This window comes from Onychomys torridus, unplaced genomic scaffold (genome assembly GCF_903995425.1).
Source record: "Onychomys torridus unplaced genomic scaffold, mOncTor1.1, whole genome shotgun sequence".
Taxonomy (NCBI): Eukaryota; Metazoa; Chordata; class Mammalia; order Rodentia; family Cricetidae; genus Onychomys; species Onychomys torridus.
Window position 1 is genome coordinate 3,542,420 of NW_023414046.1, and position 27,519 is coordinate 3,569,938.

At 38.5% G+C, this 27,519-nt stretch overlaps 1 protein-coding gene across 2 annotated transcripts in view; it reads right to left on the reverse strand.

Annotated features, from left to right (window-relative positions):
• Window positions 1-231: 231 nt before the first annotated feature.
• The window catches only part of LOC118576664 (zinc finger protein 420-like), an 84,314-nt gene continuing 57,026 nt past the window's right edge, over window positions 232-27,519 (reverse strand). Inside the window, exons 1-5 of one of the 2 annotated variants that reach the window (XM_036176864.1) lie at window positions 14,849-14,923; window positions 12,068-12,194; window positions 9,016-11,108; window positions 2,409-2,486; window positions 232-1,894 (exon numbers count right to left, since the gene is read on the reverse strand). In XM_036176864.1, the coding sequence (XP_036032757.1) occupies window positions 1,877-1,894; window positions 2,409-2,486; window positions 9,016-11,108; window positions 12,068-12,194; window positions 14,849-14,878 (2,346 nt within the window). In that variant the 5' untranslated portion in view covers window positions 14,879-14,923 and the 3' untranslated portion in view covers window positions 232-1,876. Of the gene's footprint in view, window positions 1,895-2,408; window positions 2,487-9,015; window positions 11,109-12,067; window positions 12,195-14,848; window positions 14,924-27,519 lie in introns of those variants that run through there. The other variant, XM_036176863.1, reaches the window with a different exon arrangement.

A 27,519-nucleotide genomic window follows, 5' to 3' on the forward strand; every position in this document is an offset into this window, starting at 1 on the left:
TGCTGCTTACTGGCTTGCTTCTCCTGGTTGGACCAGCCTGCTTTCTTATAGAAACCAGGACCACCAGACCAGGGATGGAACCATCCACACTAGGCTGGGCCCTCCTCCATCAATCACTAATTAAGAAAGTACGTCACAGCTGCATCTTATGGAAGTATTTCTCAATTGAGGTTCCCTTCTTTCAAATAACTAGTTTGTGTGTCAAATTGACAAAAGACTAGACAGCACACACATATTAATATTTTTCCTCTATAACTACCCATGATTTCATTTCCTTTTCACAAGAAACAGAATGAAATGAGGGATGCTGACGAACTAGGCCTGCCACTCAGGTTCCTGTTTCTGCTGGACAGCGAGCAGCACTAATTACAGTTTGCACATATTTTGTCTTTCCCATTGATTCATCCTCAAACCTATCTCCTCTCTGGAATCTTCATGCTAGGCACCATTAGTCATGAACATTTTCAACTCATGTGCACCAAGATTCCATCTCTGTCTAGTCATTGTCCACACTAATGGTACTAAAATTTAACAAATCCTGCAGAAAACATAACAGAAAGAATCTAGACACACAGTATCAGTGGAAATTCAACTAACCGCAGTCACCAACCAAGTTAGTGTGTAGCGTCTTCAAAAACAAACAAGCAAAAACAATCCATGTAATATTCAACTATATCTTACATGTGCTTTTGCACGATATGAGTAACTTAGTACATTCTTGCAATAGTGAAAAAATTACTCACCGATCAACAAACATATAAACAGCAATAAAAAATACATATACAGCATGTTTATTCTGACTCATGGCTAGCATGTTCTCATTAAAAAATGGAAACAGAATCAGTGCTTTTCCTTCCCCAAAGAAACTACAATTTGTCGCAAGAGAAATGGGCAAGTTCTGCAAATGAACAAAGTGACGCTAAAAGAATATCAAAATTTGTGAAAGCTCCAAGAGTTCAAAAACCTTCAAAAGATTAAGTGAAGATCCAAAATATATTAAGACCATTGCAATAAAATGCATTGCATAATGCTGTGAAGACAGACAACAAGGGACATCAGTGGGAAGACAATATAGACAAAGGTTAATACTATGCAGAAATGGTGAAAATTTCTTATCAAAGTCCTGGTATTATATTAGGAAATGGGAAAAATGACAACAAAAGGAATAAAATATAAATGAACCACAGAAAGAATCAAAGTTAGGAGATTAGGAAACAAAGTTAGACACAGGAGTATTTCTAATTTTACAGTATCCTAGAATGAAAATAATTTAATTCATATAATTGCATGAACACGAGATACATGCACAGTAAAATACATTATATTTTGTCCTAGTATTAATTCTAGCATACAAAGTAACATATATAATAAGATAATCTTGACATTATTTACAGTAGACTATTCCAGACTCATTTCTAGATAAGCAGAATGTGGCAAAACCAATCTCATTTCCAATTGTACATTTTTGTTTTTATAAAGTGAATTATTAGATCTTGTATTGTAGCTTATGTGTATCACTGTTTTGCAGTATGTATGTAGTATATAGTCTGTTTGTGGCTGGAGTCAGAAGGCATCGGTTCTACTGTAATTGAAGTTATGAATGGTTGCCAGCCATTACGCGGTGGTGGGAACTGGATCCCTGTTCTCTTCAAGAACACCAAGTGCTATTATTGCTGAACCAACTCCTGTCCCCATTCCACTTCCAATGTTACTTGAAACTCTCACCACTCCTACCTCAAACCCTCCAAAGTATATGGTACATTTGCTAATGTGTGATTTCTCTCCACGTTCTAGATTCTGCTTCACAGGTAAGCAAGTCTGGCTTATCAGTGAGTCCAGGGTAGGAGAAAGAGATTCTTCAGAAAGACTTAGATTTCTAACACAGTACTGTGCTCTGTAAATAAAGAGAAAATTAAATAAGAGGATTTTCTAAAAAAAAAAAAAATTCATCAGCTGTCATGCAATGTCAGAGTACTAAAACTTCTTAGGGAGCATTTTCACTTAGCATAACTTGATTTCTACTACTCCTAATTCAGAGCTCAATCAAGCATCAGGCAATGGCATGGAACTGAATGATGACAATTTTTTTTTTTTTGAGCCGAGGATCGAACCCAGGGCCTTGCACTTGCTAGGCAAGCACTCTACCACTGAGCTAAATCCCCAACCCGGATGACAATATTTTACACTACTGAGTTTAACTTATCACTGAACAAAAGTAAAAGAAGCCTTACATCTGTCAAAAGAAACAACATGAAGAACAAAGTACCATGCAATGTTCTTCTCTTCTTTGAAGTTCTACCTTTTCTCTGTGAGATGTGACTCATTCACACAGAGCTCACAAACATGCAGAGGTTTCATTAGAAACCAAAGGGGGAAATAGAGACTGCAACAGAGCTATTTGCACTCACAGAAACTAGCCTGCTGTAATTCTTCATCCAATCTCTATCCAAAGCCCGCTGAGAAGGGTCTAGGCATTGCCCTTCCTCCTGAAAGAAGTGCACAGGCATAGAATTGTAATTTATGAAATGATGTCTTTAAGAGTGTTTGACCCAGCTGTGTTGTACACTGCCATAATGCCAGCACGAAGGAGGCAGAGGTAAGTAGATCCCATTTAAGTCCAGACTTGGTCTATATAGTGAATTCTCAGGCAAATTCTAATGCAACAGACTAAAATATTTATTCAACAAAACGAAGTCAAAACTGAACACCAAGGCAGCTTGGCCATTCATCCAGGGGATGAGTGTTTCTGTCAGAACAAGGGACAAAAGACAATTCAAGTCAATACAGTTGTATGATTGGAATAATTTAAAACAGATTTTCCAACTTGGTCCTAATCTATAGTGAATTTTATAACTGTAAATACAGTGTGTCCCGATATTCTCACAGCATATATACTGTGCTTTTCCACTCTATTGTATATTAAGAATTTACCATATGAAGACACATTTCTGAATGCTGTATTTACATTCTAGTTTGAATACATCTCAGATGGAAAATTAATGTGGAGTAAAAATTTGCTTTGTAAATGCTAATGATTCCTATCACTATTGTGGAACTTGGTAAATTATACTTTCTGATTCAGTCAAATCTGCTCTGGTTCCTCATGGTTCTAATTTCAATCAGCTCTCAGGGTATACTTAAATGGGTCCATTTACTTGAATAGGCAAGTGGTACAAGACCCACTGATTTGCACATACCCCGCTGTCCATGCACACTCCCACACAGCTCCAGCTGATAGGCTAACTCAACCTGTTCTTTACAGCTTGACCACATGCTTGCTGCCAGCACAGACAAGAATTGTTTATAAATGGTTACAGAATGAAGAAAACAATACTGTGAGGGGTACAGGGTGAGATTTCTATTCACAGTGCACAAGTTTACAAATTTACCATGACACCTGCAATCTGTGCTGAATTAGGATAAAGAGCTAAAGGTCATGAAGCAGAGGAGCCTTCATCCATTGAACACTTGACTTTGGAATCCCCAGAGTGTATCATCTGGTTGCAGTCCAGAAACTGAACTCTATACTGTCTGCTGTCTCAGGTCCAACATTCCTGACACAGCACCAACGGACAGAAACATGTTTCCATGTGAAAACAATACCCTGAATTTAGTAATAATCATACTAACTATGAGCTTGTTTCAACAAACTTCAACACTGAGAACATCAAAATGTTCTCAAATGGTAGTTTCTCCTGAGTTGAATGACTCTCTTTTTGTATTAAAATCCATGGAAAAAATTATGTAGTGATATGGATTTGATCATTGTAACACACTTTGTCTAAAGTACATTTCTGAGTTTTCCTGTTTTTAAGATCAATATTCTGATATAATGCTTTGGAGTTGGACTAAATATTTTTTTCATCTTTTCTCAGTATTTCAAATTGATTTTCTAGCACACTTTTGGGGATTTCTAAACTGTACATAAGGTACATTGTGTCTTGTTCATAGATTATGTTTCATGATATTTGTACGGGTACATTCACACATGATATTAAGCTGAAGGTAAGCCCTTAGCAAAGCCCTTTATAGTTTTATTTCATGATGAATATTCTGAGATGTCTATAATATTAACATTGTGTAAAGTTTTAACAAATAAAATTGAAATACATTCACTTTTTGGGACTGTGGAGTGTTAAGGTACAGCAGTACCCAAGGACACCACAACAGACTGTTTTATTTATTTTCACAGGAAGCACTGTTCTGAAGGTCATTGGAGTTTGGTTGAGTCATGAGTTCAGAGACACTCAGGGACACAACTAGTTTGGATGTCTGTCACTGCAATTGGAAGCTATATTTTCCTTTGTCCTTTTACAGATCTCTTGAAGGCAAGGAAGAGAGCATCCTTCTGAGGTCGAATCCTCTAAATTCTGTATGTGTGGAGCTCTTTCAACTTAAACACTGGAAATATGTGTTCCTGTATTTTAGGGAACTCCCATACAAATACGAGACCCACAAGTTGATAACTGTGGCTCTAAAATCAATTTTCTGATTACAAGTTTGAAGGAACACTTTCTGGGTTCAGTGTGGGGTATCAAATTACTAAGGGTCAGAGAATCTGAGCTTCCATTACCCAGCAGTGCTACATAATGGGATGATTTGGCCACAGGCATGTTTACCAGGTGTTTTGAAGGGTCTATGCTTGGCTGTATGTTGTGCTTTGATCTTGATGGGGGAGGTCTTTTGCCTTGCCCCTGGGCATTGTACAAACAGCCCTTTGGAATAAAACTTGGTGTGACTGGGTATTGACGGAGGGCCCTGTGTCTGTCTTACTGGTCGTCTCTATCATTTCCTCATTCCTCTCTCCTTCTTCCAAGAACCCTTCAACAGGTTGTAGCTGGAATCCAGCAGACTTCCACATATGGCACCCAGATGTGGAACTTGAGTACAGAAGATAAAAAAGAAGGAACACTGCAAGTTAAGTGGGCATGCTCAGAATTAATTGAGGCAGTGAAATTTCTAGGAGTAAAATTGTAAGTATAAAGCAGAGTAGTTCAAGTTAAGTTGAGGCAAGTATCTTTCTCTGTATGTTTCTTTTTCTCATCTACTGTTAGGTCTAAAAGTTAGGCATAAAAATTGTATATAATTAAGTCATAAGTTTTGGTGAGGTTTGAGAAATAAAAGCTTTAGGTACAGAGATATGGTGAAGACTTTGGCTTTATAGGTTTAACTTACAGTAAGTTTTCCCTAGAGTGGGACCTGGGAAGCAGAAAGCAGTGTCTAGAACTGAGCAGCCACGTGGAGTTGGCAGTCTGAGGGTGAGCATCTGCTTCAGAAGACCCTACCACAAGCAGCAGCATCAGAAGCAGTGGCTGATACCCATGGGGTGTCATTCTCAGAGGCAACAGACTCAAGAGAGCCAGCACAAGCAGCAGGGATCTGTGTACTTTGTGCTGAGAAGCCTCGGTGAGTAGAGCCAGACTGACATGGGTATAGGCTATGTTCCCCAACCTTATTGCGAGGAGCAGAGATGCCTCGAGAGGCAAAAGGCCAACATCAGCAGCAGCGGGAGTGCAGCAGAGGCCTAGGGACCAGAGCAGGTCTGTCATCAGCAGCCAGAGCCAAATGAGGGGTACCCCGAGGAAGCATGGGCAGAGCCAAATTGGCAGCTGGAGGGTAAGCACACAGGGTGCCCTGTCCACTGCGTGAAAAACAAAGCCTCCAGATAAAGATGCCCTTGGGTTATGCACCTGGTGGGCAATGGAACAGGAGCCTTTGAGTCTGAGTGTGGCCAGCTGGGGACACTAAGGTAGACCTGACTACTACAAATAGAAGGTAGCAGTGGAAGCCCCACAGAGCAGCATCCCGAGGATGAGACCACAGCAGAGGTAGAGCTGTGGACCCAGGGGAAACTGCAGGCTGACAGAATGCCTGGGTGAAAAATTCTGAAACTCAAGCCAGGCTGGGCTCCCAGCAACAGGGTGAAGCAGAGCCATGGGCTGCCCTGAGGCTGGCATTTGTCTGTGCAAGCAAGACATTGTACAGAGGATGCAAGGCCACTGGCAGAGCCAGTAATGAAGCTGGGATGCAACAGCCGCAACAGAGTTTCCTTCCTTTGAGCCCTAGCAGCACAAGGTGACTGAAAAACTTTAGGGCCCATGACACAGGGGATTTAGGACTTGTGGGCTGGAGAAGTGACCAGGACTGTTAAAAAAGGCAAATGGGAATGGAGCCAGCAGTCAAAGCCATGCAGCTTCTGTTTGCTAGCTGTGAACAAATGCATGGCTCCTTTAAAGTGATGGCTTCCTAGTTCAGGCTGGCTGATAGATGTCCTTTTCAAGGTCTACAGCAGTTAAGTTACTGTGATGATCACCTTTGCCCTGGAGCAAATTCCCTAGGGTAAGGCTACCTGTTTAAATTGTCTCTGTAGCTGAGAGTAAAAGTTTCAGAGACTCTTCTTTGACCTAGGATTGTTGCCTGCAAGGGAACTGCAACAAGTTTTGGTATGAGACTCTTCATATCTGGAGCTTTTGCTTCAGATTCATGATGACTTGGACAGCTATAGAAAGACTTCAGGACAGCCGATGAGCTAGGCACTGACTGATCTGGAGCCTTCAATGGAAGGTTAAGACTAGTACCAGTGAAAGCTCAAGATCAAGGTATGGCTTGTCAGCTGTCCAAGTCATAATGAATTCAAGGCCAGCCTGGTCTACAAAGTGAGTTGGAGGACAGCCAGGACTGTTACACAGAGGAACTCTGTCTTGGAGAAAAACAAACAAAACAAAAAACTAGTATCAGAACTGACGTGTTGAACTTTTCAGAATTAAGAAATGGGAGGAACAGGAATGTTTCAATTGCAATGGGACAATTTTGATTCCACCTATGCACTCGCTCGTGTGCATGTGCACACTCACTATACACATACACACAAAATTATCAACTGTGATGACTCATGAACTGTTTCTGTAAAAAAGAAGTTTTTTTTTTTTTTTTTTTTTTCCCCTACCCAGGCTCAAGATGAAGCTTCAAAAAATGTAAAGGGGAGTTGTTAAATTCCTCAGTCTAACTAAAAAAATTTTTTCTTGTCTCGAGTGGATTAATGTTAGACTGTGTTAATGTAATCTATGTTTTGTTAGCAAGAAGTGTAAATCGTTCTATTAAGGGTTTGTTTTTAGATGTAACTTTGTGAGAAATGTAATTATGTATAGTAATATTCATGTTAGAATTATATTAACCTGTTAATGTTAATGCTAAGGAGTCCTTAGCTTTGATGTGGTTGCATCAGAAGTTTACTGGTTTCCTTGATGCGATTGGATCAAGAATTTATTAATTTTAAAAAAGAGCCTGGTGCAGCTAAGACTGCTGTAGTCATCTTAGATCCATCCAAAAAGGCCATTCCATTTTTATCATCCTCTACTCCTTTACTAGGAGGTATAGCAGCGATAAGCAGGTGTATTGCTATAATTATTCCAGCTACTTTCAAGCTTAGTGGAAAGCTGAATCAGTGGTTTCCATTTGAGATCTTTATATTAAGAAGGGGGAATTTGTGGGGGCCCAAATTACTCAGGGTCAGAGAATCCGAGCTTGCTTTACCCAGCAGGGCTGCATAATGGGAGCAAATGAAGAAACTCAAAGACAAACCATGCTGCTTAGAAGGGGATTTGAGCCACCAAGATAGGATACTCTTTAATCTAGAAATGCCTACAAGTATGCAGTATTCTCTGTTGTGCTTTATTCATAAGCTTTATCACATGCTGGTTTCAAGTTTTATGATAGCAACTGTGTTTATTATTATTATTATTCATAATGATTTGGCCACGGGAGTGTTTACCAGGAGTTTAGAAGGGTCTACACTTCGCTGTATGTTGTGCTTTGATCTTGATAGGGAAGGTCTTTTGCCTTGCCCCTTGGCATTGTACAAACAGCCCTTTGGAATAAACCTTGGGGTGATTGGGTATTGACCCAAGGCCCTCCCAAAGCTATCCTGTGACTTTCTTATCATCTTTTTCTAGCTATCATTTCCTTATTCCTCTATCCTCCCCGCAAAGAACCCTTCAGCAGGTCGGAGGAGTCCAACAGACTCCCAGCCCAACAGATATGGTCTATGAGACACTATTTCTGGGGAGACGCAACATGTATGAATCTACTCACAACTAAGAATGGAAAACAAAATTAAGACCAACTTTTTGAATCAATGGGCTTTACTGGAACTGCATACAGCAATATGGGGAAGGAGTTGCATATAAGGAACACAAGGGACTCAAACACAGTTGCTATCATGAAACTTGAAACCAGCATGTGACAAAGCTTATGAATAAAGCACAACTAGAAAATACTGCATACTTGTAGGCATTTCTACATGTTAAAGAGTATCCTATCTTGGTGGCTCAAATCCCCTTCTAAGCAGCATGGTTTGTCTGAGTTTCTTCATTTAAGTATACTGAATCCTGTCAGTTTCAGGGATTTCTTGAAGCTTTTTTTGAGTGGTGTTATTTCCTACTTAATCAGCTTCCCCTGAGAATGAATCATTCTAGTCTTCAGGAAACTGTTACACAACAGCGTACACTGCAATTTCTCCGGTTTGTCTTCATTACAAAGAATTTCAGGTTGAACAAGTTAAAAGTTTTAATGAAAATTTTCATACATTGCCACATTTTCAGAATTTCCTTGAGCATAAACTTGAGTTTTTTCTAAGATCTGAAGATTACTTAAAGGCTTTCACAAGTTTCTCAAGTTCATAAAGATTCTTTAGTGTAGAGCATCACTAAGGACAGAGCTTGGATAAAGTACATGCCACATTTTATTTCCTATGGAATCTTTTTCTCACCAGTATGAATTTTTATGTTTCTTAGAGCTGAGGGGCAGGTAAAGTCTTTTCCTCATACATTACTTTTGTCAAGTTTCTCTCCTGTGTGTAGACTCTGATGTGTTCTAAGAAACGAGCCAAGAGTAAAGGATTTGTCACATTCTCTACATTTCTAAATTTTTCTCCTATAAGTATTATCTGATGAGTTCTAAGACTGCCTCTCTGGATAAAGGATTTCTTGCATCTACTCCATTTGTAAGGCTTCTCACCTGTATTGGTTTTCTGATGGCTTCTAAGATCTGAGCCACTTGAAAAGGATTTGTCACATTTATTACATCTGTAAGGCTCTCTTCTGCATGGATTCTCTGATGAATTCTCAGAGTGAATTTCTGGGTAAAGGATTTGTCATAGTCACTGTATTTGTAAGATTGCTCTCCTGTATGGATTCTCTGATGACTTCTAAGATGGTCTTTCTTGGAATAAGATTTGTCACATTCATTACATTTGTAAGGTTTCTCTCCAGTATGTGTTCTCTGATGACTTCTAAGAGTGTCTTTCTGGGAAAAAGATTTGTCACATTCACTACACTGGTAAGGTTTCTCTCCTGTGTGTATTCTCTGATGCTTTGTAAGATTGACTTTTAGGGTAAAGGATTTCTCACATTCACTACACTTGTAAGGTTTCTCTCCTGTATGTATTCTCTGATGAGTTTTAAGATGGCCTTTCAGGGTAAAGGATCTGTCACATTCACTACATTTGTAAGGTTTCTCTCCTGTATGGATTCTCTGATGAGTTTTGAGATTGTCTTTCTTAGAAAAGGATTTGTCACAGTCACTACATCTGTAAGGTTTCTCTCCAGTATGGCTTCTCTGATGAGTTCTAAGATGGTCTTTCTTGGAATAAGATTTATGACATTCGCTACATTGGTATGGTTTCTCTCCTGTATGGATTTTCTGATGTTTTCTAAGATATGAGACAACTGAAAATGATTTGTCACATTCACTACATTTGTAAGGTTTCTCTCCTGTATGTATTCTCTGATGTGTTCTACAAGATGAGGCAAACATAAAGGATTTGTCACATTCACTACATTTGTACGGTTTCTCTCCTGTATGTATTCTCTGATGAGATTTAAGATAGCCTTTCAGGGTAAAAGATCTGTTACATTCACTACATTTGTAAGGCTTCTCTCCTGTATGGATTCTCTGATGAGTTCTAAGAAAGTCTCTCTTGGAAAAAGATTGCTCACATTTGGTACATTTGTAAGGTTTCTCTCCTGTATGTATTCTGTGATGTGTTTTAAGAGATGAGGCACTCATAAAACATTTGTCACATTCACCACATTTGTAAGGTTTCTCTCCTGTATGTATTCTCTGATGTGTCCTGAGACTTGAGGAAACTGAAAAGGATTTCTCACATTCACTACACTTGTAAGGTTTCTCTCCTGTATGTATTCTCTGATGAGTTTTAAGATGGCCTTTCACGATAAAGGATCTGTCACATTCACTACATTTGTAAGGTTTCTCTCCTGTATGAATTCTCTGATGATTTCTAAGATGGTCTTTCTTGGAAAAAGATTTCTCACATTTGCTACATGTGTAAGGTTTCTCTCCTGTATGAATTCTCTGATGTGTTCTAAGAGATGAAGCGCTCACAAAGAATTTGCCACAATCATTACAACTGTGAGTCTTTGATCCAGTGTGGATCCTGTAATGCCTTTCAATGTTAGGTGTATGAGAAAAGCACTGAGCATAATCTGAACATTTGTAGTGTTTTTCTCCACAATGGATTTTGTAATGGACTTTGAGTTGGGACAAATGCAGAAAGGATTTACTACACTTTGTACATTTATAGGGTTTTTCTCCAGTATGAGCAATTTGATGTCCACTGAGGCTTGAGTCCATCTTGAAGCAGTTTCCACATTTCCTGCATTGGTGTGGCTTCTTTCCACTATAGATTCTTTTCAGCATGATTTTAGTTTTGGAATCCAAAGATTTATCATACTCTGTATTTTTATGTTGCTTCCCTGTGTGAATACTTTGATTTTGGCTAGTGATGGAACACAAATTTAAACAGCTTACACACTCTTTATATATGCAAGGTTCTTCTCCAGTGTTCCCACATTTATGTCTGTTTACATATGTTTCAACAGAAGCATCTTTGTGGATACCAAATCTGTACTTGTTGCAATATTCTGAAGTATCACGTGTATCATAAGATGTGCAATGGGAGGATTCATCAATCATGTTGCCGAGCTCATTACATTTATAAGACTTCTCTTGGATATTCACATCCTCATGGACAATATGCTTTGTGCCTTGATCCAAGCCCTTCTCATATTTATCACATATGCGATGATTCTCTGGAAAATTAGTGCAATTACAGATAATAAGGATTAATGCATGAATAAGCAGTTCAATAACTGATGTTTTCTTAGACATACAAACTAGCAGTTTCCAAAGACAGGGCTCAACGGGCATTTTGTGTTTCATAATCATTAAATGGATGCTCATAAGAACCTCCAATCTGATCTATATCAAACTACAGGGACGAGTAATGGCCTTCTCATTCTTATCTAAACCCTGTACCTTGCAGCAGGGAGGACAAACAGGCGTTCAAGTAGTAAAGAATTTTGATAATGAGGCTCTGTGAAGGATCAGGTGAAGAATGTTTACCTGTATTTCTTACGCTTTTGAGACAGAGTCACACAGTATACCTAGGAAATCATCATGTAACCCAGGTTGGCATGGAACTCACCATGTCCTCCCTCTTCAACATGCAGAACTTAAAATGATGCTGTGACAGTACTAAACATAGCAATCACATCTCAAAAATAAGTAAATAAAAATATTTTCACAAACAAACAACTTCTCTATGTAAAACCTTTTATAGTGTTTATAATCAGAAATAAGTGAATACTTTAAACTAGTAATGAAATAAAAATATTCTACTTATTTTGAAAACTGCAATATATTTCCTTATTCTGAATTCTTATTATTTAATACTCTTTGAACTTTAAAGTTTTATTTTTCCATAGTAGATAGGAGGGCTGAAGAGATAACAGAGAATATATTTTTTGGTTGTGAGCCTAGCCTTTAACGGCTGAGCTATCCCTCCAGCCCGATAACAGAGAATATAATATAGCATTGTTACTCTTCCACAGAACACAGAAAAATGTAAATGAAGCACCATTAAAAAGTGATATTGGCAACCAGAAATTGCCTCATTTCTGTAATTCTCAAGGTTTAGAGAGTTTGCATATACACAAAGTAGGTAAATACAAACAATGGATGAAGTTTTCTACAAGAACAGCATTCTTACCCACAAAGACTAGATTGCTGTAATTTTCCAACATCACATCCATGTACAATGTCCTCTGACCATAGTCTAGATACTCCCATTCCTCCTGTGAAAGATCCACAGCCACATCCCTGAATGATAACAGACGCTGCAATAGAAAATTACACATTTACCATGTGCTACTTGACAAAATGATATATTTTTTTCTTTGTAAAAGAGACCTAAAGAATTAGAGACACTTTTGTGACATATATGAGCCATGGCAATTCTTCAAAGAGAGTTTTCTACAAGTGCTACACGGATGTGTCAGAACTTAAGCATGGCATTTTTCAGAGACAATGTAGAGAAGGACTTATTACACTGCTTGCATTCATAAACGTTCCCTGTGAATTTTCTGATGTTTTCCTAAGATCTGAGCAGCAGATAAAGGATTTGCCACAATCACTACATTTGAAAAATTTGTCTTTAGTTTGCATTCTGTAATTTATTAAACTCCTTGAAAATGAAGTTTGGTTTCCAGCACCCTCATGGCACTACAAACCAGAATTTAATCTCAGCTCCATGAGATCCAGTGCTCACTGATGAACCTTATAGGCAGGATGCACACAGCACACACATATATATTCAGGTAAATATACTGCAATACATAAAATAAAATTACAATTTTATATTAATAAAAATGCTTTCTAAAATATTTATCACCTTTATTGTATTTTCTATCTCTGTGAAAACTGGACAACATGATAGTCTCATAATCAACAAACTTTCAGGGAATAAAACATACATATTTGAGGTCTAGATGTACCTTTATGAAGTATGTGTTGATATCAAACAGGATATCAGTTTCACATCTCAGATGGTCAAGTTATAATGAGCAAAAAGTATGCTTTCGAATTCTGTAGCTCTTGACCTTGCTCAAATATGTACACTAGATCAATCCTGTCTGCAGCTGGGTCTTAAGTAACTCTATTCTAAACTGTTCAGCTCAGATCCTGAGGCATAGGTACAATGCCTTTCTGTACCCTTTCTTGAACCAAGAGGTAGAATACAGAATGCAGAATTCATGGATGAATTAAAAGTCAGAGTTTTTCTTTAAAGGATGAGGAATGTAAAATCAGCGCATACATCCAACATTCCAAACATCACATAGAATCAAATAAATTGTGAAGTTATTTTATGAGAAATTTTCACAACCATGAAGTAAATATAAAAAGGAGAATTAACTAACATTAATGCTATTTTAATTTTTCTAAATGTTGACCCAAGCAATGCTGATAACAATTTCATGAATCCCATATGGTATTTCACTACAGAATAATTAGAAATACATGTGTAAATAAATGGCCTATGTGACAAGGCATTCAGATGAAGTAGAAACACTTTCTTTATCAAAATGAATTATTAAATTGGCTGAGAAATACAGTAACTTTTCATTAATTTTGAATGTTTTTGCTCATTTGACTGACTCAATTAAAAATTTGAAACTTGCATTTTCAACTGTATTATGTTCTTCAGGCTTTGATTTCATTCATCGAACAGGATTTTGGTGGCATAGATAAGTATATATAATGTCTCTGTCATAAGTGTGCACCAGAAATGCAAACCTGAGGCCTAGAGAAATGGCTCACTGGTGAAAGGCACTTTCTATTCTTCCAGAGACAATTTAATCCTCTCTACACACATGGCAGCTCACTACAGTGCCTGAGTTCAGTGCCAAGGGTTTGACTCCAACTGGGGCATACTTCATCATGCAGTGTACAAAAAATATGCAGATGAAAATGTATGTATATAAACAAAATACTACTGTAAAGAAAGAAATAGAAACACTGACACAACTTTTCAGGGTTTCTCCCCTGTAATACAAAGTGTCAGCAAAAGGAAAATCATAGGGTGGAGGGAGCCTTCTTTCCCCAACAGAAGAGAGTAAAATAATTAAGAGACATTCATTTAAATGCTTGAAAATTGACAGCTTATGTGCATCAAGCACCAAGTCAATACTCTTTAGAAAATTCTAATATTCCACATGATGTCATACAAAGGTGGAGACAGCAATGCTTACTCCCCGCCTGAAAAATGGAAAAAAATATAAAGAGAAAATAATAATCTTTTAAAAGAGAGCTTACCATTGAGAACTGAATAGAACCTCTCCAGAGACAAATATATTTAAAGTGTCAAGACACCCATCATTATTGAGTGACATAAAATGGCAAGAGAGAAACTAGAATATTGGAATCTGCATCTCCTCACAGACACATCAATTTTCTGGCAAGAGCAAGCCAAATATGCTGGAATATTTACTATTAAGTTTCAGTACAGTGGATCTCTTCCAATTCTACTTTGCCATTAATTGCTCAGTGATGTCAGTGAAAAGGCCCTTATATATTGGTATGTCCATGTTCATAAGCCTATTTCTGGAACACTGACCATTCCAGAAATGCAATCAGTGTGGCACTTGAGACCTTCCTTCCTCATTAATACGAAAGGACACAAGTCTATCCTATTTAAAACTGGCCATCAATCTATTTCTTTGAGCATCATTAACAATAGATTCTGTTTCAGAACTGCAAGTCTTAAGTCAATGGAAATTCATGTCATCATAGTATAAAACTGTGTGAAAATTTAATGGGACAAGTGTCTGCTATATTGGTGAAAGATTTAAAGCCCTAATCTTGATTATCAGAGAAGAAAAAAGATAATAGAAAACAAACACTTTCAATAACATTTCCAAAGGTAGAGAATTAAAGTCTTGAATGGTTTCAATCACAAAAACAATTTTCAGAGAAATGTGGACATGACACTGACCTGGGGAGCATTTATCACAGAAGCATCCATTCTTCTTGTTGCTCTTCTCTGAGTTTCTGTCTCAGAAAGAAAGACTGGGGTTCTTGTTGAAATTTCACATAATGGTGTGAAAAGTATAAAACCAAAATTAATACAACTCTGTTGTGGACAATGTCAAACCACATAAAAGAACCCTAAACCAAAATGATACCAGAAATCCTGTCAGGGTTCCTATATATAGGAGAGCATGAAAAGGTATATTTACAATGGTGAAAGAAACTGACTATGAAACTTATCATTGCACCCAGAAACATGGGCTCTTAATATTCAGAGAAGGAAGAGCAAATGAAAAGGGCTATAAAATAACAAAGGCCATCATCCACTCAAGCAGCACTGCAGATCATAATTATAGGCAAAGTATACATAGAAAAATCTGAGGGGTTGGGGATTTAGCTCAGTGGTAGAGCGCTTGAGGCTCTGGGTTCGATCCTCTGCTCCAAAAAAAAAAAAAAAATATTAGAGAGATACTAGCCATGGGAACACAGAAAATAATGCATTTTACATAAGGAATAGATGAATAGGAGAGCTGGGGAATAACATACTATGTTCAAAACAAAACCAGCAAACTACCATTTCTAACTAGAAGGAAGTAGATTAATACCCCTAATTTTACCCACCAGAATATTAAAAATAAAATCACGAATAAAAGACTCATGATAAGAAAATCCAGGTAGTAATGGTTATGTCACAAGACAAACTTCAACAGATTTAATGATAAACTCTCAAGGAAACAGGAAGAAATGGAAAACAGGTGAACACAGAAAAAGGCAGATGTGTTACACTGAGACCATCAATACAGTGCAGAGAAAAATGAACAGCATTAGCAGGAAAACTGAAAAGGAGAGGAAGATGTATGTGTTCACCAGTCTTACTGAATTTAGAGGCTTAAGAGTCATGCAGACAATTTTGAATAAGAATAAAGAATTAGGGAGAAACAGGTAGGAAAAGGGGAGGGGATGGGGATGAAAACTTGAAGGAATGGGATGGTTGACCTGGGGGAGGGACAAACTGGGAGAGCAATGAAAGAGATACCTTGATAGAGAGAAACATTATGGGGTAAGGGAGAAACCCAGTGCTAGGGCATTTCCCAGGAATCCGCAAGGATGACCTCAGATTAGACTACTAGCAATAGAGGTGAGGGTGCCTGAACTGGCCCACCCTGGTAATCAGATTGGTGAATACCCTAACTGTTATCATAGAGCCTTCATCCAGTAATGATGGAAGCAAATGCAGAGATCCACAACCAAGTTCCAGGCTGAGCTCTGGAAGTCTAGTAAAGTGGTGTCAAGATCATGCTGGGGAAATCTACAGAGATAACTGAACCAAGCTCACAGGAACTCACGAACATTAGCCTGACAGCTGTGGACCCTGCATGGGAGCAGACTAGGCCCTCTGCATATGGGAGACAGTTGTGTAGCTGGGCCTGTTTGATGGGCCCCTGACAGTGGGATCAGGATCTATCACTGGTGATTGAGCTGGGTTTTGGAGCCCATTACCTATGATGGGATGCTTTGCCCAGCCTTGATGCAGTGGAGAGGAGCTTGGTCCTTCCTCAACTGAATGTGCCAGGCTTTGCTGACTCCCCATGGGAAGCCTTACCCTTTTGGAGGAGGGAATGAGGAAGGAGAAGGGCATCTGTGGTTTGTATGTAAAATGAATTTAAATTAAAAAAAAATTAAGGACAAACAGGTAGGAAAGGCACCAAATTCCACTTGATGATGTGATCACCGCCCCCCCCAATCACCACAAGAATATCTTCGATTTGCTAAGTACTCCACAAAATACTAAAAAGAATAAAACATACAAAATTACTACTTTCTCTATTAATAATGTCAATTTGAAAAGTAATTTAGAAATTTAAGTCATTCAGGTTGCTTCCAAAAGATCTACGAACAACAGTAAGTAATGATGAATTCATTTCTATGAAGAAATTTTTAAGGAACTCGGAAAAAAATGAAAAGCAGTGATACAAACAAAGAAATGGACTTCTATGTACACAGACAGATGAACAAAAGGTGTATATGGGTTATCTTAGTTAAGGTTTCTACTGCTGTGATGAAACATCCAAGATCAAAAAACTAATTGGAGAGGAAAGAGTTTATTTAGCTCACACTTCCAGATTACTGTTAACCACTGAAGGAAATCAGCACAGGAACACGAACAAGGCAGGAACCTGGAGGCAAGGGCCAATGCAAAAGCTATGTAGAAGTACTGCTTACTTTCTTGCTTCCAATAGCTTGCTCTGCCTGCTTTCTTATACAATAAAGGACCACCAGCTCACTACTCACAATGATCTGGGCCCTCTTCCGTCAATCACTAATTAAAAAAAAAACATTCTACAGCCAGATCTAATGGAGGCATTTTCTCAGTTGAGGTTCCTTCCTCTCTGATAACTGTGTCAAGTTGACATGAAACTATCCTGCACATGGTTATATTACTAACAGCAACCAGCAGAACTGATGCAATCCCATAAGCAAATACTGATATTTTCCAAAAATGTAGATATGGAAAGTTACATGGACACAGGAAAACCATAGGTATCAAAATTATCATTAAAAAGAGTATTGCTGGGGTATCACAAGACCTTACATATATCATAACACAAAGACAAAGATAGTATGGTCCTACCTATAAAGAAACATGTAAAAAACTGAACAGAACAGAGATCCCAGAAAGAAACACAAAACAGAAAGGTACAGTAAGCCAAATCCATAAGAAACAAACCCAGAAAGAGAGCTTTGAACATTCTGTGCTGGGAAAAATGATTATACATGTGTAGACAAGTAATATTAGCTCCATGTCTCTCACCCTACACAAAAATCAACACAAACTAGATCAAGGAATTTCCTCAAAAACTTGAAATGCTAAAAGTGCTAGAGGAAAACATGATTAAATACTTAATTATTTAGCAATAAGCAAACACACTCTGAAAGGGATTCCAGGAGGACAGAAATTAAACAGGGAAAATGACAAAGGGATTACATGGAATACAAAGCTCTGCAGGTCAGAAAAGTATAGAAAAAAATGAATGGTAGCTAAGAAAGTGAAGTAAATACTTAGGCTTTCTTCATACAAGGGCCTAACATATATACTACACAAAGAGCTGCTTAATGTAAACACAGTACATTCATACTATTTATACAAAGGACCTTGGGATGGGAACAAGAGATTTCAATGGAGTTAAGAACAGAGAACGTAATGGGTATTGGAGGATTGGCAGTGGTCATGCAATGCAAGGCAGGTGACAACAGTTGCACTCATGAGGTTTACAGGAGGAAGAACCCCAAACCATGATGCAGCCTTGCGACAGGAGTGCATCGTGAATGAACAGTTCTGCACTGTGTTCTTCACAAGGCATCATGAGGTAAGAATAAAGTTTTAAATGATAGCCTAATAAGTTCACAGCTCAGGAAATGGATGGCTTCCAGACTGATAAGAGGAAGAAGGCAGCACACAGGGTGTGTGTGTTTCTCTGAATAAACAGAAAATTGTCTCCAATATGAACATACAGTTACAATCCTAGATCAGTCACTTCCTGAGAAAAGGTTTCAGGGGCTCTAAAATTTTCCATCATTGCACACTGTTATAAGCACTGGTACATTAGTAGAAAATACCTAGTGTTATGGAGTTTGTGATCACTAGGAAAAGACCATAGATTCAAAAGAATTATACTTAAAAGATTTATTGATTAGCTGCTAGCAAGATGAACAATCTCTAAGCCAAATTTGAGACTGCTGTGCAGGAAGAGTGTGAGGAAGGTTTTTACACAGGGAAACTACAAGACCTTCAATGTCTATGCAAGCAAGCAGAAACTTCTCTGTTCTGCCAACTTTAGAGGTTAAGGCAACTCAAAACAATCTTTGGGTATCTGCATAAGTTACAGAATTTAAACAAACAGTCATATCATAACAAGTAGATATTCACTGCTGTACTTTTTTGGGTGAGCAGGTGTCACTGAACCAAGGTTACTAGGAATTATCTTAAAGAGACTGGAGTCAAAGAAAAAATGGCTAGTGGGTATCAAGATGGATGCCTAACATAAAATGGAGTTCCCTGAGCCATAACACTGGAATAAAATATCTGGTCCTTTGATTACATTTCATTCCATTCTATCCAGCAGATATAACACATGTATTTACCACATGTGTCATGCTGTCTTGGAGGACAGACACATCTTCTATCTGCCAAATAGCATGTTTTTTCTTAAAATGTTAATAAACTTGTCATCAAATCTAGGTAGTCATTCTTTATTTTACAATTTTTTTTAATTCATTTTACACACCAACCACAGATCTTCCTCTTATCGCTCCTCTCGCACCCTCTATCCCTCCTCCAAAAGGGTAAGGCTTCCCATGGGGAGTCAGCAAAGCCTGGCACATTCAGTTCAGGAAGGACCAAGCTCCTCTCCATTGCATCAAGGCTGGGCAAAGCATCCCATCATAGGTAATGGGCTCCAAAAAGCCAGCTCAATCACCAGTGATCCCACTGTCAGGGGCCCATCAAACAGGCCCAGCTACACAACTGTCTCCCATATGCAGAGGGCCTAGTCTGCTCCCATGCAGGGTCCACAGCTGTCAGTCTAATGTTCGTGAGTTCCTGTGAGCTTGGTTCAGTTAACTCTGTAGATTTCCCCAGCATGATCTTGACACCACTTGCTCATAGAATCCCTCTTCCCTCTCTTTGACTAGACTTCCGGAGCTCAGCCTGGAACCTGGTTGTGGATCTCTGCATTTGCTTCCATCATTACTGGATGAAGGCTCTATGATGACTGAGTATTCACCAATCTGATTACCAGGGTGGGCCAGTTCAGGCACCTTCACCTCTATTGCTAGTAGGCTCATCTGGGGTCATCCTTGTGGATGCCTAATTACAGCCATTCTTATCATTATCTAAGAAAGTTTACATGTTTCAGTGAGGTAAATGTATCTTTCCAATTTACTCCTCCTTTCAATGTGGACCTGTTTTCTAATTTGTATGCATACCTTTGTGTGAGATTACAAATCACTTGAAATCCATGTGAATGCATTATAGGTAGAAATTTACAATTCAGGCCATACATCCTTAAATGGAATGTTTGTGTGCTAAATCTTTTAAGTAAGTGTTTCGCCACTTTCCTAATGCTGCGAGTCTTTAAAAACACTTTTGGTATTTGTATGTGGATGTATTTGCATGTGGGTGGACTCATCTAGAGATGGATAGAGGAGCAGTACCTCAGTTCCTAAGATCAAAATGTTTTTCAATGGTCTTAGGTTACTCCTCTTAAAGTGTTGTTTGATCCCTCTCAAGGGGGCCTCGACTCATGGGTTGAGAACTATTGTCCTAGGCAAAGTCAAAGCAGAATCATCAAGGAAGAATCATGGCAGAAACTACCTGATGGCTGCCAGAGAGGAGACTTTTTATAGAAATAAAGTGAACCATCTCAGGGTATGCCCTTGGAATTAATCACGGATTATGTGAGATCCATCAAAATCCTATCACCTATCTTCCCAAACATGCTACAGCTGTGTCGTGGTATTCTTCCAGGCAGTTCTCAGGTTCCCAATTAGTAATATATATGACTACAGTGACTCCCCTCAGTTCCTGGCTGTTACTGATTTCCTCTCTCGTGATCAACTTGTAGTTCCACATGTAAGTATTAAGTGACATGCTTCTCCTGGCATACATACATACATACATACATATAAATACACATATGTGCATAAAAGTATATACATACATATATTAATGCATGCATCAAAATTCAAAATTCAGAGTGCATTCTGAATCTCAAAATACTATTATAACAAGTTTTTATGACCATGGTGGCATCAGTAAATACATAGCACTTTATTACATTGACATTATATTTATCCCACATCCAATAGTTTTCTTGATATTTAGTGGACATTTGGATGGTTTCTTTCCTTGCTACTGCTCAAGTACTTTAGAGTAACCCTGGGAGAGAAGATATCATTTAATACTACCATAATTCTACCTGATCATCCTGGTCACTGTGTGGACTGATGTTGTATTACTTCTCATGACTGGGAAAACGGCTCTAATCATTTTCTATCATATTGAAAGAACAAACAGCTCCAAATTTCTTATGATAAAGAATAGTTGAAAAACTGTTCAAAAGACCTAGATAAATGAAATTCCCAAATCTGTCAAATTAATGATGGATATTTATCACACTAAGAATTCAAGAGATAGTCAATGAGCTATGTGAGAAGAATGAAAACCAAATGAATAAGGATACTAAGATCATCAAGAATATTAACACAATAAAAAGAAAACGAGGTTGTAGCTCTTACATCTACAATATAAAGCAATAGATGAGAAATCATCAACTTGAATGAAAGAAACAGATATAATTCATCAGCTTTACTGACATTACATAGCAGAAACCAGAGAACACAGGAATGGAGAATTCATTGTTTTAAAACTGACAGAAGAAGAAGGACCTGATAAGCAGCAGTAGAATCCGAATGTGTCCATTCTGAAGATGGTTCCCTGAGACAATCAGTGGAATTCACAGCAGCAACATGAAATTCAAGAGCAGTGAGGGGATTAAGGTGAAATGCTGCAGGAACAAATGCTCCAAGTGAACAGCACCACACGCAGTCAAGTCTCCTCAGAGAAGAATATGCATGTCCTTCAGGGACCTTAGACGTCCAACTGCAATCTGCTGCAATCAAGGTGAGCTGTTTCTCATTATACTTCAAATGTGAACCACAGATAAGAGTTTGTTCAGTGTTACTTAGGGGAAAATTGACTGGCAGTACTGCATTCGACTTATTTCCTCATCAGATGCTAAATATTGTTGTGCCATCAGGACCCATTTGCAGAAGAAACTTGTCCCTTCTATATGACATCTGATTGATTAGTGTGGAGGTTTTGGAGAGTTGGGTATCCAGGGTGGAAATTAATGATACAGAGGCTCAAAGAAGGATAGGAGTCAATGCACAGACTTCTTGCAGTACAGAAACACAAATAGTGACAAACCATTCTTCAATAGTCCAAATAAGAGAGTGAATCTCCAAAGTAACATGACTAGATCTGAAAATGGGACACTGCCATATGTCAATGACCAAATGTTTCCTTATGGGGTACTGTAGAAACTGATAAAAAAATGAATGAGAATTCAATAAGAAAAGGATGATTTCCTAGAAACAAGTGAAAGATTCAAACTTCTATGTCATAAAACTAGGCCAGAAAAGAAGCAAGTGCTGAAACAGATACAGTCAGAATTTCCTCTAACAGTGCCTGAGGACTGGACAGATTCAGCACTGAATTCTTTGAAAGGACACAAGTCCACTGGAACATGTGCCTGTGGAGGGCCTTGCCCTTCTCTCCTATTATCTCTGCTTTGCTAAAAACCATTAGATTACATCTCTAAAGCTAGCCACCAATGTCTATTCTCTTATTTGGCCACTTCATCCTCCTGAAGTTTTCTCCCAAGGTCCAGATATTGAGTTACTGAAGTCCAGCAATCAGAAGCCCAGGTTTCTTATTAACATGCCCAATTAAAATGAATCACCTTATTCCAACAAATGGGTTTTCCCAAAAAAATGTCATTTGCCTGTGTGCCTGCCACCTCTTTGTCCTCTCTATCCAGAGGCAGTATTCTGTCCCTCCAGGACAAATATACCTGTCCCCTTCCCCTTGTCTGCTTCCCCTTCTCCCTCATCCTCTATCTCCTTTAACACAGCACCCTAGCCCATTTTAACACAGAGTTCCCCCATTCTCTTCTTAAGATTTCCACCTGCAAGGTGGTTTGCTGCCATTTTTTCTGCCTGAGTCAGAAAGCAGTCATTTTAACTTTTCTTTCCTGCTTAATGGAAGATCTCTGTGTAAACAGGTCTTTTGATGTGGTTTCTGCCTAATTAGGAGTACAGGAGGGAAGGGAGTCCCCACTGTGAGAGGGTCCCCCCCTTCTTTCTCTAATTCCTTTACAAATTCTTATACTAATCCTCCATGGAAAAATATTGCTGAAAACTAAATAAAAGAAAAGGAACGCTAGACCATCACTACACAAAGCTGGCTTTACTTGATACAAAAAGCAGATGAGGATGAAAAATCTTTGCAAAGGAAAACTCAGACCCGTTGCAAGAATGGACACTGACAAAGAGATTCTAATGGATATAGAAATAGAACTCAGATTGATTTCTACCAAGGTATGAAAGAATGTTTTAACACCCACAAACCAATTAACTAAAGACACAAAATAGAATCAGTTTGAGACAACACACAATTATGTCAACATATCCAGTAAAGGCCTGTGGAAAAGCATCACACTGCCTCACAATAAAAGCTCTGAAGAACAAGAGAACAGAAGGAACATACCTCAGACTAATGGAGATAACAGCCAGAATGCTGAACCTAACATCACACCAAATGAAGAGAGCTGACATCACTCTACTCTAATCAGAAGAAACAAGGATGTCCACTCCCTCCACATTAAGTCAACACAGAGCATCAGTGCTTATAAACAGCAAGAGACAGAGAAAATTTTCAATGTGTCAAATAAGAAAACTCAGAAGGCACATTTTCTCAAACTACAAGAAGCAGAATTCTTTACTCAAAAAACTACAAATATTCCAAGAGAAAGCTCAGATCCGACAACCCTCTTTATAAAATATATGAAAATCCAATGAAACATCACTTTTGTTTCTATATTCAAACAAAATACGATGAGAAGTCAGCAGAAAACTATCTACTCAGTCAGCAATCAGCATCTAAATAGTCAGAAATTAGCAGTCAGTATCTAAAGTCTTAGATACCCTGATAGAGCATTCAAACTGCTCAAAGTGCTCTGCAGGTTGCTGGGTGAGAAGAACCACCAGTGTCTGTCCCCAGATGTTGAGCCCTTGTGCTGCAATACCAACTGGTCAGGCAGTGTAATAGTGCCAAGACTATTTTGTGGATAACAGAGACATTCTGACTCAAACTGAGGTCAACCTACAAATACACAGATGGTACTGGAAGATGGCCAAAAGTCTATGACTGGAAAGATTACACACCTAAGGAGGGAATCTACTCTTGACATACTGCTCCATGTAGAAATACTGGAACTGCCTTTAAATGGTTCTGTTCACACAATAGCCTGGTACTGCTTTCAGCCTATGTCAGAAAAATCTTGTTTGTAACAGGTAACAGTTATTTCAAAGACTGCAGAATGCAAAGCTTGTGAGTGAAAAATCCTTATTACCACATCCAAATCTCAGAGAACATTACTGAACTTGGGTAAAAGAATGTAAGAACTGGAGGAAGGAGAGTGAGTTAACATACATGAAATACAACGGGGCTAATGGGATGAAAATGTGGATAATGATGGATGGGACAGAGAATGATGAGATGGTAACTTTGCATTCTCTCTAGAGAGCTCGACGTGCAAAGGCCACTCTCTTGAAGATGCAAGTGGTAGAACAGGGGAGTTAGGGAGCGTGGATAACATTAAACTCCAGGAGCTTTGTAATAACCACAATAGCAAAGAAAATAGAACATGAAAATACTCTACCAGAATATTTCTCTGTAAATATTCTCACAACCATAATATGAGTAAAAGTATCAGGATATGCCACAGTTCATGTAAGTGAAAATTTAGCAACTGCACAACAGAATTTTGAGAATCAAAGGTAAAATATAATGCTGTCGTGAATATAGAATATTTAGAATCTGATGCACAGGGGATTCACGGTCAGCATCAGGGTTTCAAGTAAAAAATGGGCATAGAAATGCATGGCTTTTCAAGGGAAAAACAGGACATTTTTGCCTATCACATCACTTTATGACTTTTGCCTGTAACATACAGGCTGAGTGGTGCTGTCAACTTCATCAGCATCAAAAATTCTTGCTCCAGTGACAGATACTGTGTTTCAATTACAGCAATATTAAATATGGAAACAGAATGTGTCCCATGACATTATTCTGTTCATGTCTTTAATTGATGAGGTACATTTTCCATCTCATGGAAACTGAGCAAGAGATCATTCTGGGATGGGATGAATATCCCATGGTTTTACATGCTTGCACTAAGAAACCAATGGTCCAGGACTTCTACTATAATAAAACCTAGGATTGACATTCCTCAAATAAATTATTCTACATTTCTCAACCTTCCCTTCAAAGGTCACTATCACTTGTTTCAACACGAACTGTTTAAATTAAATAAAGCTCAAATAGCTATGAATGGTCTCAGGATGTGGGACTCTTGATTTGTAAGAGAGCACATCAGTCTAGTCTAGTCTTCCCTAGGAAAGTCTCTCAGACAGATGCTTCCCTCATCTCCAAGGTCTATTCTGCTATTCTCATAGCTAAGTGCTGTACCAGTGTGTATCTATTTTCCAATTGTCTTCTCCTATCCTTTAACACCAACAAATACTAGGAAAATAAAATATTTGTGAATATTTACCCACAGACTAAATTCAGCACAGCATGGAACGATAGTTTTAAAACCCTGAAAGAAAAGAACTGTCAACTGTAGTATTAATTCTGAAAAAATAACTTCTACACTTGACGGTGAAGGAAGTGCAATTCAATGTGATCTAAATTTAACACAAGTTTTTCACTCAATAACCTACTTAAATAATAATCAGATTAAAATATGCACAAGAGAACCAGACAGTAGTAGTGTACATCTTTAATACCAGCAATCTAGAGGCAGAGGCTGGTGGACTGCTATAAGTTCAAGGCCAGCCTGGTCTATAGAGCAAGTTCCAAGACAGTCAAGGCTACAGAGAAAAATCTTGTCTCAAAAAATTAAAAAAACAGGCAGTGGTGGCACACACCTTTAATCCCAGCACTCGGGAGGCAGAGCCAGGAGGATCTCTATGAGTTCGAGGCCAGCCTGGGCTACCAAGTGAGTTCCAGGAAAGGCGCAAAGCTACACAGAGAAACTGTCTCAAAAAACTAAAAAAAAAAAAAAAAAAAAAAAAAAGCCAGGCGGTGGTGGTGCAAACCTGTAATCCCAGCACTCAAGAGGCAGAGGCAGGTGAATCTCTGTGAATTCTGTGATTTTGAGACTAGCCTGGTCTAAAGAGCTAGTCCAGGACAGGCTCCAAAGCTACAGAGAAGCCCTGTCTCGAAAAACCAAAAAAAAAAAAAAAAAAAAAAAAAAGAAATGTAAGACGAATTGCTAAACAGGCTTACTAATAAAAAAAAAAAAAACCAGAGTCAGATACTGAGGTGAAAAGCTGAGAGGTCAGAGGAATAGGACAAGCCACAGACAATCTCACCTCACCGAAACCTCAGTCTCCAAAGAGACCTACTTCCTATATACCCACATCTATATGCCTTTCTGTTCTACCATCTCATTTCCTCTCTCTCCATCCAGCAACATCATCACTTCCTCTTCCTGCCCAGCTCTGTCACTTCCTGTCTACCTCCAGACCTTTATGGTTAACTAGCATTGGAATTTAATGCGTGTGCCACCACACCTGGCTCTGTTTCCAGTGTGGCCTTGAACTCAACATGAGAAAAAAAAAAATTAGAGATAAATTTTACAATTGTAAATTGCTGACTTTGCTTCTGTAAACTTGCTTGCATTCGACACCGACCCATCCCCTCCCTGGAAATAAGTAAAAAGTTTCAGAGTCCAGACGCTGGCCTTGGGACAAGGTCTGTAATTATAGATTAAAAAAACAAACAAACAAACATAAGTCTCTGTTTAAAAATTCCCCAAATGGGACCCAACATAAGGACCATCTGGTGAGTCCAGCAAACTAGGTCACATGTCAGCCAATCACAAGCATGTAACTATTCGAACTCCCCTCCAGAGTAACCGCTCCCCCTAGAACTCCCCTAAGCCAACCAATTTACTACGAGTGTTACAAAATTTCCTGCGTAACAAAATGATTGCTGAAATATATGATGATTTTTAAATTGGGCCAAACCCGGGGCACCTGGTATCTTATGCTAATTTTGTAGTTTCTGCCTTTAAAAATGCTTGTAACCGCTGCTTGGGGCTCTCTTGACTGACCAGGGCACAGAGCCCACTTGTGCCAGTGCCTAATACATTCCTATCGAGTGTTGCATCTGCTGGTTTGGAATCTTGGTTTCTGGGGTGTCCTCCCGCAGACGAGAGTATCTCAGGGGTCTGGGGTCTTTCAAACAGAGGTCCAAATGGATCTCTACCTCCTGAATGCTAGGATTAAAGGCATGTGCTACCACTGCCTGACCTCTGTGTTTCCTTCAGTGACTGGCTTTTTCCTCTGATCCTCAGATAAACTTTTTTAGGATGCACAATATATTGGGGGACACAATATATTACCACAAAGAAAAAAAGAGAAGAAAGAATTAAACATGGATTATCCATGAAGACACAGGACAGAATACATTTTATGTGAGGAATAAATGAATAGCAGAGAACTGGGAAGCAATCCATCATGTACAACACAGGAAAGCACTAACCATCACTGGGAATGGAGAACAATAAGAACAATAATCTACCAGCTACAACACCAGCAGAACCTAGATTAAAGATTTTAAGAAATAGAATCTCAGTAAGAACAGAATCTGATTTATGATTCTTCAAAAGACTTCACCATAAAATCTCTACTAGAAGTTGGAATAGATGAAACACATCAACATAACAAAGAGTGTATTTGTCAATCTAAGTTTACAATCCACAAAGAAAAAAAGGTACAGTATTG